The 13,708-nt window shown below is 40.3% G+C and overlaps 1 protein-coding gene across 2 annotated transcripts in view; it reads left to right on the forward strand.

Moving 5' to 3' along the window:
- The window catches only part of LOC127583150 (neurabin-2-like), a 176,026-nt gene that overhangs the window by 149,680 nt on the left and 12,638 nt on the right, over positions 1-13,708 (forward strand). For both annotated transcript variants that reach the window (XM_052038949.1, XM_052038948.1), the window contains 4 exons: positions 3,002-3,157; positions 6,656-6,709; positions 8,534-8,763; positions 13,608-13,704. In XM_052038949.1, the coding sequence (XP_051894909.1) occupies positions 3,002-3,157; positions 6,656-6,709; positions 8,534-8,763; positions 13,608-13,704 (537 nt within the window). The remainder of the gene's footprint in view (positions 1-3,001; positions 3,158-6,655; positions 6,710-8,533; positions 8,764-13,607; positions 13,705-13,708) is intronic.

The following is a 13,708-nucleotide window of genomic DNA, read 5'->3' on the forward strand; positions in this document are numbered from 1 at the left end:
TTCAGTAGGTAAGTTTACCATATTCATTTCAAAGCACTTCTTGCTGGAAATGAAGGATATGCATATGTTTCCTTGAATTAAATACCAGGAAGACGAGCATAATAGTCTTCAAGGCCCATCTCGCATCTTGTTCTGATGCAGCTCTCAACACGAAACGTTGACGATTCCTCCTCTCCCCCCCCCACCCCCCCCCACCCACAGTTGCTGCTCGACCCACTGAGTTCCTCCAGCAGATTGTTTGTCGCTCCAGATTCCAGCATCCGCAGACTGTTGTGTCTCCATCTCACATCTGTTCACCAACCACTGGCTGACTGGCTGCACCTTTCCCGTCCTGCCTGCTGAACCAGGGTGCTTGCCTCCTTCCACCGTAGTTGGCCCAGAGCTGAGCTTCCCGTTCTATGTTTTCACAATCAACATGCCAACAATGTGCCCTTCTCAGGCTACATGCCACAAAGTCCCCATCCATGTATTTGTTACTTCTGGACATGATTACTTCAGTATTTTCCCATCCAACTTCCCGCTCTCTACCTTCCTCACACCTAAGCTCATCCAAAAATCTGTGATCCTTGCATCGTGTGCAGCCTTGATTGGTAGCTCCTGCTCCACCACTGCCTCAATTTTAAAACACACATCCTCATGTTCAAATCCCTCCATAGTCTCATACTTCAGTGTCAGCCCTACCATCTTCCTATTACTTTGTGTTTCCCCAATTCTGGGCCATCGCATCAGGATGTTCTTGTGCTCTTCGATTTAGGTTAACTTTCTGCAATCCAGATCCAAAACTTTGGAATGCTTTCATAAACATCTCTGCTTTAGAATGCTTCTTAAATTAAAGCTAAGCCCTTGCAACTAAGCTCTTGGTCACCAGAAATAATAACTCCTTACAGTGTGTATTTTCATCAGGCTGTTGCTTAATAATACTCAAGTTAGGCACTCTGTTGTATTTCATTAATCATAACGTTGAAGTTACACCTTGTGGAGCATTTGAGAATATTACACTTAATAATGCTATATAAATGCAAGTTGTTGTTATAATACTGGCTGGCAGATCTGTGGGTGTTATAGTTATTGCCACTAGGTAAATACAAATGTAATTTGTTGTTATGATCTCCTTGTTTAATTTACAGCAACTTTATTGTGTTATTAAATTCTTTTAAAGGAATCAGGTTATTGCTTCTTCTAAAATAATAAAAAGCCAAATAGTGTTAGTGTTGTAAAACATTACAGCACTTCAGAAAATAGAATTCTAATCTGTATACACAGTAATAATTTTAAAACATTTCAGTCAGCACAAACCCTTTTATTAAGATTGAATGATTGGTGTGTTTAAAATTATAATTCCAGGCAACTGCAGCTTGGTAGCACTTGAGTGGAATATACCAGTTTGAATTAAGCAAAATGCTGGGAATACTCAGGAGATCTGACAGTATCACTGAAGAATTAAACAGATTTAATGCTTCAAATCAATAATCTTTCATTAGAAAGATTAAATGTGCTTTTAATTTTGATACATTAGAAATATATACAGAAGTTTCATAGAGTTGGATATCCACTGTAAAAATAAAATAAGCTCCAAACAGCTTCTGATCGTGTAGCCAAAGCAACTTGCAAACTTTGCAGATTAAAATGAAAGATCTGCTTAGCAAAATAAGAAATGTTCTTAAAGTATGTGATGTGTTGAAATAATCCGGGTTTGCTGGTATTCTTTAAAAGAGGCCTGTCTATTCTTATTCTATATGAAAAACAGGGGTGAAATATTCATCACAATTCCTGGATAAATCACAATGTGTTATGTGTTATGATGGTGGCAATTTTGATACTAGCACTGTATAGTGTGTGGTTTATGTAGCAAAATAGGTAGGAATTGTCTTTTCTTCCTGGAAATGTTGGTGGAACAGTGACTTTGGAATATATGATCCCAAAAGATTGTAGAACAGGTCAGCAAAGTTGTTGTAAAGGCTTATGAGATGCTTTGCTCTATTAGCTGAGACATAATAGACAGCTTAATACAACCAGCGAACATAAACCCCCTCATAAGGTTTACTGGTTGTGTTAAGCTGTCCATTAGCTTGAGTACTGCTTGCTGTTCTGGTCACCACATGACATGGTTGCATTGCCTCATATGCGGAAGACACTTACAAATATGTTGCCAAGACCAGAAAATTTTACTATGAGGATGGATTGAATAAGCTGTGGTGTAGAACAGAGGAGGCTGAGGGAAGAATTGGTTGATGAAAGAAAGAGGTAGAGTAAATATGACCTATTTCCTGTTGTAGAGTGGTCAAAAGCCAAGGGCATAAATTTAAAATAATAGGGAGAAGGGTTAGAGGGAAGAAGACAAAAATAGTTTCACCGAAAGAGTATAGGGGTGTGGAATTCACCACCTGGAAGGATCATGGAGGCAGAAATATTATATTTTCGTAGTACTTGAATGTCTACTTGAAGAGCCATGGACTGTAGTGCAATGAAGATAGTACTGGAAGGTAGAATTTGGCTTTTCCTCGACTGGCAAAGATACAATGGGCTGAATGGTCTCCATGTGTGTTGTAAATTTTCAGCTTCTATGATTCAGCATACTTTCAAGCTGAAGAATACCACGGATTGGAGCAACTCCAGTTAGTGACATTTGTCTGATATATTTGCTATCACCTACAATATATCACACAGATGTCACTGGCACACTCTTACCTACATGGGTGTGGAGAAAAAGCAGAAAGAAAGAAATAAAAACAAAAGCAGTGTGCAGTAAATTCCACAGATCCAAAGCGTTTGATCACATCGTCTTGTGTTGTATACTTTGTTAACCCTCGCTCTTTCTTTCCCTGTTATCAAATGTATTTATCTTAAATTGGCATTGTGCCTTGTGTGCCTTATAAAATGTGTGCCTCAATGTTAATATCCTTGATATTAATATATATTTCTCAGTAATCTTCCCTTGGTCTTCTGACTGATTTTTATGGAAAATAAAACATGGCTTATGAAACATTAATGTCATTACCAGACAGGAGAATATGCAACAGATGAAGAGGAAGAAGAGATGAGCCCCATGTTCGCTAACAATGACATGGCGATCGAAGTTTTTGATCTAGCGGAGAATGAAGATATGCTTTCCCCGGTGGAAATGGATCCTGAAAAGCTGGTGCATAAGTTTAAGGAGGTACGAAGGACTTATTAATTTAAACATTCTGCTAAATGTTCAATGTGCCTTTGTTTAGGTCATATGTCTCCTTCACATGTTCTCCCTCTCTGCCACTTTATCTTTAAACCTGCACTGATGTCATCCGGCAGCCAGCCCCTAGAGGGTTCAGGCAAGCGGTTTAGGATTACAGGCTGTCTGGCTCACTCTAACTGGGGAGGAGGTGTTTTGTCTCCACACAGTGCCCTCCCAGAGTAACACAGTTGAGATCAAGAAACCGTTGCAGAAGTAGATTGTGTTAGCTGCAGCCTGATAGAGCCCCAGTCACTGTTGTACATAATCGGCTGATGTTAAGCTGGCAAATTATGAAGGTTTGGCGAATCCTGTGTTGGTGGTCTTGAGCTACTGGGCTAGTAATCCAGAGGACTGGACTAACAATCCTGAGACCCGAGTTAAAATCCCACTGCAGAAGCTGTGCAACTTTAAACAACTAGCCTTTGCGAGGAAGACCACAGAAATTATGAATGGTTGGAAAAGGTCACGTCGTTAATAAATCTCCTTGTTGGGGGGAGGAAATTTGTCACCCATACGCAGTCTGGCTGACATGTGACTCCATACCAGCCAATATACATACCGGTTAAATGCCCTCTGAAATGAGCTCCCAAGCCACTCAGTTGTAGTCCAAGGACAATTATGGATGAGCAATAAATGATTCAGATCCTGAAAAATGAATAAAAAACAAAAAGTGGGAGGTGGATGATAATAGGCATGGAGTTTATCCAATCTCAGTTAGGATGAGAAGAGTGCACTGCATTGGCTGTCAGTGCTCATTCTCAGGGGAGTGGAAAATTGACGCAGACTCCACATTGTAGGACCTCTGTTGAACTCGGAGTGGCCAAGCTCTGTGTGACGCTCAGCTGAGGAAAGGGTTCTCATCCTCAATGCATGCTAAGATAAAAAGCCTTCAGCACAGGAGGTGAGTGGGTGAAGTAATAATACAGAAAAGTCCCACACCTTGTCTGGGAGCAGGTTGCTCTATGGTCTGGAATGTGGCCTCATACCTCGGAGTATTGAGTTACTACTTACCCAGCTGTTCCTCAGAATCTGGGAAAGTGAAGAAACATTGCCTCGAACTTCATCCCAGTTAGTTGTGCTAAATGTGCTGTATGCTCACATATATTTGATTGCAGTGAAATGAATTTTAGAGATAGGGTAGAGTACACTGTTGGTACCATGCAATGTGTTTAGCGCTATTGATGGAAATGAATTTCTGGCCACATCTTTCTCAGTTGTACAGAGAAACACATACTCTAATTGTACAATGATCAGAAAGATGTTTGCAGGGATATTCATTCTCAGTAAGGAGGGGATCAGGCTCAGACACGTGAACAGTTGAGATTCCACAGTTGAACAGACTGTGCATGCTAAAACATTGATTTTCTTGTTTGATTATTTGCCTTAGCAAGGTCACCCTTACTCTGTGGAGAAGGTGATGGTACATAACGTTCTCAATCTGCGCCGTATGTGCAGTGAATATACTCCCATCATTCTGTTTGGTGGAGAGTTCAAGCCTTCTCACCTGGCAATGATGAGGGAAAAACAACATATGTCCGTGGTAGAAAGTAAAGGGTGGTGATGTTCTCCACCACCTGCTGCCCTTGACTTTCTAGGCGATGATGAACATATGTTTGGAAGGTGCTACTGAAAAAGTCTTGACAAATTAAGGGAGTGCACCCTGAAGGTAGTACACAGAGCTGGTAAGCTTTGTTTGTGGTGAGAGGTGGCAGGGGGCAAATCAACCAGAGGGCCATACCCTGAGAGGTTTTGCATCTCTTCTTTATTGTTATAGCTGAGCTTATTGGGGTAAATGCAGAATATTCATTCGTCCCTGAAGTGCTGAAATTTATATTAAATCACTGCCTGCACTGATTGCATTTGCAAAGTGTCATAGAGCAGGCTAACTGACAACAATGTGGGATTGTGCACATTAAACTGCACATGTGCTGGCTGCCGAAGTTGCCGTCAGTTTCACACATTAATGATGCCAATTTCACTGTTGCATATTTCAGGCCAATATTATTTCAAACATAGCATTCAGCACATTCAAGATAGACATCCACATTGACCAGCAGAGTTTGGAGGTTTTGCCGTAGATTTCTCTGGTGTGCTATGGGGCTAATATCTTGAAAACAAAGTAGAAAAGTGCGATCATCTTTTGTCACAGTGACATGCAGTAAAGACCCAGTATATGACTGAAAATGATCAAATCTTACTGACTGAGGAAACCCCTTCAGCCTATTGTGTCTGCTGGCTCCTTGAAAGGTCCAGTCAGTCGACCTCGTTCCTTGCCACTCATATACTCTACCCTCTTCTTAATGTACTGAAATACAGTGGGACACCCTGAGATTTTGAAAGGCACAACATAAATGTATGTTCTTAATTTGCTTCTTGTCTTGTTACACTGTTGTGTTCCTTTACATCTACATGGGTCTGTTGAAAGATCTCTAAATCCTAATTAATTCTGATACCTGGACCTCACCTAAAAATATAATGAGATTACCCCAGAATTATGATGTGCAGGCATGTCTTGCATGTTTGTATTGTGGCCTGGAATTAAGAATAATTTATCATTTAAGTAAATGGTAAAGCTTATGCATCGTTAAGCAAGGGGATTGAGTACCCTACTTCAAGACACTGACCCCAATCTCAGCTGCAAAGATTAGGACCAAGCCAGTTTATGTACCCAAATTTTACAAGGTCCCCACATTTTACAAGGTCCCCGACTAGTGGCTGTTAGAGAAACCTTTCAAGACCTTCACCAGGAAGGGAATCCAAAGCAATACATCTGATTATGGTGACTGGGTGTTGGAGGAATGCCAAAGATTCTTGTTGCCTACCCCCCCGCCCCCGCATTGTGCACCCTTCCACCCCCTCTCATCACCTCCCCACCAATCACTTGCCTCCTCTTCTGTCAGTTGCCTCTGATTCTATTCATTTAGTTCCAACACTGGCTGATTAAGCATCCTTCCCCCATTGCCTTCCTTCCCCAATGACCCTTAACCTCTGCCAAAGGCTTACCATTCCCATAATTACGCTTCTTCCTCTGATTACCTCCCCCTCCCAACCATCTCACCCCACTCCCTCCCTCCCAAAATCCTTCTGCCAATCACTTTCCCCTTCAGATCTACTTCTGCTGACAAGCTATCTGGGGAAACTCGGCAGACTTCTGAAGTGCTCTGGCCTGACCAGTCCTTGCAGCCAGTTCACTCCAGCAGTCCGTTGCTCTCCAATGTCACCTCTGCCCCCTCCCAGCCTGTGGCTGAAATGGTAAAATGTTCTGTTCCTCAATGCAAATATTCCCTAGAATTGATTGATATAAAAAATTGCACTGGCATCCATTCTTTACACAGTATTAGTCTTAAGTAACTGGGCAAATCGTACTGCTTGATGGCTAGAAGATGAATGAAACAGAACATGCAGATCTCTGGTATCGATGATAATGTTGTGTTTTATTGCCAGCTCCAGATAAAACATGCTGTAACTGAAGCAGAGATTCAGCAACTGAAGAGAAAGGTATGTTTGCTGCTTTCAGTGATATTTATGTTCATAGGAATTAGATTGTCTTTAATCTTTACGGATGAAGAGCTGGCTAGCACATAAAACCACACTTGGCACTTGATGAATTTTGTCGAGATGTTTCAGAAATCTGTACAATACTTTGGTATGGTCTTGCATTTAGCCTGGAGATGATAAGAAAAGGTTTTGTTTCAACAACTGCATTATGATGTTAGAGTTTTGGATTTGTGAACATTGTCAGCGCTGATTTAAGGAGCTGAGTACTTTCAGACTGAGTGACGTACTTAAGATGCAACAATTACATATCCGTTTTGAATAACTACATGCTTCTGTCTGAGCATTATTGCCAGAATCTGCAAGTACAATGCAAATTATTCCATGGTTTTAATTAATGTATTGAGCCAAACATTTATCTATTTCCAATTTATTTATCGGAAGCCTGACTTCACTGGTTATGTTTCCTTAGTAAGAAAGTAGTTTGAAATGGATTAGAAATTCACTTGTAGGGCTCCTGTTTTTCATACCCAGCCCAGACTGGTTTCCAGAGCTGAGTTAGCAACAGTCACAGTTTTCTTGGCAGCTGTCAGAAAATGCACCATGATAGTGGCCATAATATTTGTGTTGATGGAGCTGCCTCTTTGGATATCTTTGAACACAATGGTCTTCAGAGGCTACACAAAGTCTCGATGCAAGTTCAAGGTGGACTCCTCCATGCTTTTTGACATTGTGTACTAGCTTACTGACAGACTGCCCAGGGCACCAGGTACATGCTCACCAGCCTGTTTCATCAGGCCGAGTCGTGAAGACTAATGTCTCACACATCAACCATTGGCAGGTATGGGATGGGACTTTGTTCTTTGTTGAGGAGCCACCTATCAGCTTCTACACAGACCTAGTGATTCACTGTATGAAGAGGCCATGTACTTCTCATATATTTTGTGTAACGTAGAAGGCCATTCAGCCCATCAAGTCTATGCCAGTTCTCAGAGCATTCTTATGAATCCCATTGCCCCATTTATTTTCCTGTCATTTAATCTCTCTCACATTACCCATTAACTTCCAATTCTCCCACCACCCACTACACTAGAGGCAATTTATAGCATCCCACTAGCTCTCCTAAACTTCCCAGCCTAATCTCCAAAGTGTGTGCAGTGTAGCATCTGAAAATGACTGAAACTTCATGAGTTTCCGGGAGTCGAGTGCCCATTTTCATTTTAAGTACGTGAAGTGAAAGAGAGGTACAAGTTTGTGTTTAGATGTGAAGGGAAAACAGAGAGTAACACAGATGATGAAAGTGACAGTTTAAGAGAGTGTTAGCTCATGTGTCCTGGATGATGCACTACAGCATAGGAAGCCAGTCAACCCATCAGCTCTGCAGGTAAAATGGGAGTCAAAACATTCACAGGGAGACATAAGAGTCACTTATAGCCACCCTTTAAGGAGGATTCTGCTACACCTCCTTGCTCTTTCTCCATTATCCTGTAGTTTATTTTCTGCTTAAAGATATACCCCATTCTCCTTTAAAGATTAAATCTGTATCTGGAGTCTGTTAAATTAAATCTGTAACCAACCAGACTTTCAAGCAGCACCTTACAAATCCAACCATTCTTTGCACAAAAAAGTTTTTTTTTCTTGCCACTTCTGTTTTTATTGCCAAACCCCTTAAATCTGTGATTGAATAAGTGATAGAATTCTAAGTACCTTTAGTGTATGTTAACTCTGTTGTGTGTAATGGCAACTATCTGGATGATTAACCGTATGTTGCAGTGCTTCTGATTAAATGGGGGTTTATTTTCAAACTGTATTTGTGTCTCTGTGCAGCTTCATTCGACGGAACAGGAGAAAATGCGTTGGCGAATGGAAAAAGTCCAGCTTGAGCAAAGTGTTGAGGAAAACAAAGAGCGGATGGAGAAGCTGGAGAGTTACTGGATGGAAGCCCAAACTCTTTGTCAGGCAGTGGATGAACATCTGAAAGAGACACAGGCTCAGTACCAGGCCTTGGAGAGGAAGTACAGCAAAGCAAAACGCTTGATTAAGGAATACCAGCAGAAGTAAGAAATGCCCTCTGCAGTATCGGGGGAGATTTTCAACTTCATCCCCTGGGTGATGATGTGCTGGAGTGGATCACTTCCCTTTGTAATATAGGCTCTGTTTTCATTCTGATAAATGGACTGATCATCAGGTGGGTTCATTATCAGGCAGCTGAGCTGCTCCAGCAGGTTATTGCCCAGATGCTGAAGACAAAATTCTAACCCCTTAGTTCTCTACAGTAAGCATCAAATGTAGAGAACACTGGAGTTATCAAAAGGGTAAAAACTCTGTGTGCCAGTGGAATTGAACTGAATGCAAAATTTAAAGAGTTCAATAATAAGTTGACTTTGCAAGTTTTCAAGCCGTTTCAATATAAACAGGTTGCTCTCGAGAAAGAAATGTTAAAATATATTAAGCACACTTTCAGGAAATCACTGTTTTGTTCTGTGGGGTTTCTACAAGATCACAAATTTTGTAATAATTGCTACAAAGAAGATCTATTGTGAACCAATTTGCAAGAGTCTGGAGCAGCTTCACAACCACACAACTATGTATCTCAAATCTACAAAAGTTGGCTACTTCTGCTGTGAATAGTACAATTATTAGTTTGATGGAAGTGAAGTGCATAAAGGTCAGTGTTATGTTCATTACTTTGAACAATTCTGGTGAAACAATCACTGCCAGGAGCAGTCATAGGTTTATACAGTTAAGCAACAGCTACAAATTGTGGCACAAGGCACTGGTTTATAAAGCTGAGTAACCAGTCTCAATCAAGTCATGTGTGCGGGTGTAATTATTATTCTCTCATGCACAGGGAATGGCAGCTCCGTGACTGAAAAGAATTATTAATGCCCAACATGTGAATAGAATAATTTAAGAAGAATAATTTTGTATTCAAATCTGTAAGAGGCATAAATAGGATAGAGAGTTAGAAACTTTTCCCCATGGCAGAGGTGTCTAAGACCAGAGGACATAGGGTTAAGGTGGGGATTAAGAGGTTTAGAAAGGATCCCAGGGATGTTTTCACCCCGAAGGTGATTGGAATGTGGAATGCACTGCCTGAGGGGTTGGTGAAGGCAGGTACTCTCACAACATTTAAGAAACATCTGTATGAGCACTTGAATTGTAAGCTGTGGAGCAAATGCTGGTAAATGGGATTAGTATGGATGGATACTTAATGGTCAGCAAAGACATGGTGGGCCAGAGGGCCTATTTCTGTGCTGTATGACTGTATGAGAAATAGGAAATAATAAGCTTACATAGGAAACAATAAACCTACAGTATTGATGAGAAAAGCCATCCATTTTAATAAAGGTTGGGGTTGAGTGCATAGTGTCCACAGTTTTTTAATCAACTGCTTGTTGACACATTTAACTGGCTAAAAATGTACTGTTTAGTATTAACTCCCTTTCATTATCACATACATAATACATTGATTCCACGTGCTATGTAAACTCATAAGAATTTAGAATCTGAGCAAATTCAAGAAAATTCAAAAAGGCAACACTGTAGTTGTGCAGTGACATGCACAAGCATGGTTACTTTTGGATGTAAATTGATGGATATGTAACATATGCTTATTCAATTACCCTGTCCATTATTTTAGCAATGCCATTAACCAATCAAATAGGCAAGCAAAGCAATTCCAGTCAATTGCATTGTGTGAATCATTTAAAAGTGCCAAACATAGATTGTAGGTTATAATTTCATACACCTTTGACAAATAGGATTGGATTATTACTTTAGTTTATCGTCAGATCTACTGGTGAGTACATTCATCAGCCAACTGCAACCTTTATGTTTCTATGAGCAAGAGTGACCTGTTAGAAGCTGGTGAGGTGGGGGAGGATTTCTCTTTGCCCTCTATTATGGGTGTATATAACCAACTCTTTTCTGAGTTTCTGCAGTACTGTGCAGAAAAATCTTCTCCTACATGAAGCAGGTGAAGTAAGCAAAATCAAATGAAGAGCAGCACCCTAAAAATTGAAGGAAATTAACCTTTACATCAAGCTCAGAGAATGAGCCTCACCTGACTGCGCTTTTATAATCCAACATTCATTGCTTTCACCAATGTTGAAACAATTGAGTTGCTTTTGGTGATCACTGCCAGCAACTAACCAAAGAGTTTAAATGCATTGCATAATATCTTGTCCATTCACAATTGCAGATGCAAGTCACCATTGCATAAAATGCTAACTAATTGCAATGCATTCACTGCCAAATGTGGTTCAGTTCTGCAGTCATACCAGTAGGGTGCAGATGTGGCACGTTTCTGACGTTTCTCATAACACTGGCAACACAATGACAATCACTCTGAACTGTGCACGGTTCATTTCCATCTGTGCACCTGAAATTTTTGAGATGCTCTCCAAACAGCCAGCCCCCGCTCTACCTCTCCTTGAGGAGAAGCATATCTGTATTGGTTCCCCCCGACTCCATGAGAAAGTTAGAAAATACATTCTGCTGTGGATATTAGTGCTGAGTGGAGACAGAATCCCTTTGCCTTACTGTAGAAAAGCATTTCCACAGTTGGTGGTGGGTTATGGTGATGCATTAGAAATACATAATTTTACATGATTGTTGTATGGATTTGCTCCGTTCCAATGTTAGGTTTATCACACTGATAGAAGTAGTGTTATGGTTGTCTTCTCTAAACCATTAAGTTCTATCTTGTGGGATGCCTCAAATGTTCTGACATCATCCTAGGACCTCTTCGCTACAGGCAAAACAGTGGTGCAGCAGGTAACACTTGATCCTGACCTCAGTTGCTGCCTTTGTGGAGTTTGCATGTTCACCCTGTGTTCACATGTTTTTCCCCTCTGAGAGCTCCAGTTTCCTCCCTCATCGCAAAGAAGTCTCTATAAGTTACCCATAGTGTAGATGGGTGATGGGGGAATGTGTAATTGAAGGGATTGTCCTGAGAGCCAACATGGATTCGATGGGCTGAATGGTCTCCTAAGTAATAGGGAAATATGAGAAAATGTAAAATTAAGACCCAGTTTTATTCAGGTTTGTGCTGTACAGCCTTCGGATTTTCACCAAATTTACAAAGGTTGAGGACTTTTCTCTTGGACCCCATGTGTCCTCCAACTCTGCAATTTCTAACGATAGTGTGATGCATTGTGTTAGTGAAATCATCTCCCCATGCAGACCAGATAATAGCCTGGACTATACAATAAGAATAATGGAGAGACAGTCAGATTTATGAAAGTGACTTATATGCAACTGTCTCATTAGGGATCAGTGCAGGTTGTTTGGCATAAGTTCTCACTTATTCAAATCTGGGATTTTGGTGTGGTTACTTACAAGCTGAAGCCCCCTCATTTGTCTAAATTTCCAGTATTAGGTCCAATGAACTGCTTAGTAGATCAGCAATAATGATTTCACATTGTGACATAACAATTCCTTCAGGTGTTCCTTAATCTCATTTCCCAATCTTATTTAGGTTAGACAAAATTGTCTCCTGGTCTTTTCTGTCACCACTCAAGTCAGGAGCAGTATAATGAGTTGACTTGTGTAGATGCTTGCAGCATTTAAATTATTATGGCTCGTACAAAAAAGCAATTAGGACAGTCTTTGTGGATGGTGATCTTCAATGGTCCATCACTCGAAGGCAAGAAAGTAGGTGAGGAAATCTGAAGGGGAATTTTGTTATATGGGGTGGTTGGAGTCTGGAATGTGTTGCCTGAAGAGGTAATGGAGGCAGATACTCCTCACTACATTTAGAAAGCATCTAGACAGGTAATTGAGTTGCAAGGCATAGAAGGCAATGGACATAATGTGGGTAAGTGGGATTAGTGTAGGTCGATACAAAGAGTGGTATGGACATGACGGGCCGAAGGGCCTGTTTCTGATTTGTACAACTCTATGGCTATATTAAGCTGTAAATAATTAAGTGGATGGTTAAATGTAGTTTAAAGTGTTCTGCACCCTCAAGAAAGGAGTCCAGCTACATTTTTTTCATTTCCCCTGCTCATCTACTTCCATAATATTTTTTGGTCAGCTTCCTATGGTATTGTGGTCAAAGGTAATTCTGTTCCCCATCCTTCCCCTTCCCCTGCTCCACTTAAGCCCCAATTTTAGGTAAAACTATAAGCATTTTATGTACTGATTCCTAACGTGCCATCTTTATTCCTTCGCATATTGTTAGCCAGAAGGTCTGGTTCAAATGTGATCCTGACTAAATACATTAACAAGATTTTGTTGCATCAAAACATTACAAGATGACTGTTCTTTAAACATAAATCATTCACTGTGCTCAGAGGATGTGAAGGGCTTTGCAGGTTTCTCTTGTTTTTTTCCTTCTGTAAAAATTGTTGGCAAGGTACAGATGAACAAAATGTAAATCTGCAGCATCATTTGTTACATTCAAGTGTATAGTTTCAGACTTCTGTATTATTAAAAACCTGCCAATCTCTGATCTGTGTGTGTGGGTGGAATTTGCTTCGGAGCCTTCACTGAATAGACAGTTGCATTATGCTTACAGAAAAATTATTCAGCTCAGGCAATTACATGAACTTGTGCAATGGTGCATATTTATTGTGTTGCTCCTGTTGAACATTAAAAGGAACATAGTATGAAAGATGCTAGGATTAGACTTTCAGTTTGTAAGGTTACATGCAAACATTTAATATGTTCATACTATGTCCCTGTGTGCACTATATTTATATGGGTAGTAGTAGTATTTTTAATACCTATGTTGTATTTGCATATAGAGGAATACAATATAAGCATATTAAAGTTCCATATATATCAACATTGCTAGTCAGAGATATTATTCATGGCTTGACTGAAAGAAATTTGTACTTTATCCAGGGGTATCAAATTTGTAAGTTATAATTTCTTTTTTATGGCTTTTTTTTAGGGAAATAGAGTTTCTGAAAAAGGAAACGGCTCAAAGAAGAACATTGGAAGAAACTGAAAATTCACATAAAGAGGAGATTGAGAAACTTCAGAATAAGGTAT

The sequence above is a fragment of the Pristis pectinata genome, chromosome 25 (genome assembly GCF_009764475.1).
Source record: "Pristis pectinata isolate sPriPec2 chromosome 25, sPriPec2.1.pri, whole genome shotgun sequence".
NCBI lineage: Eukaryota > Metazoa > Chordata > Chondrichthyes > Rhinopristiformes > Pristidae > Pristis > Pristis pectinata.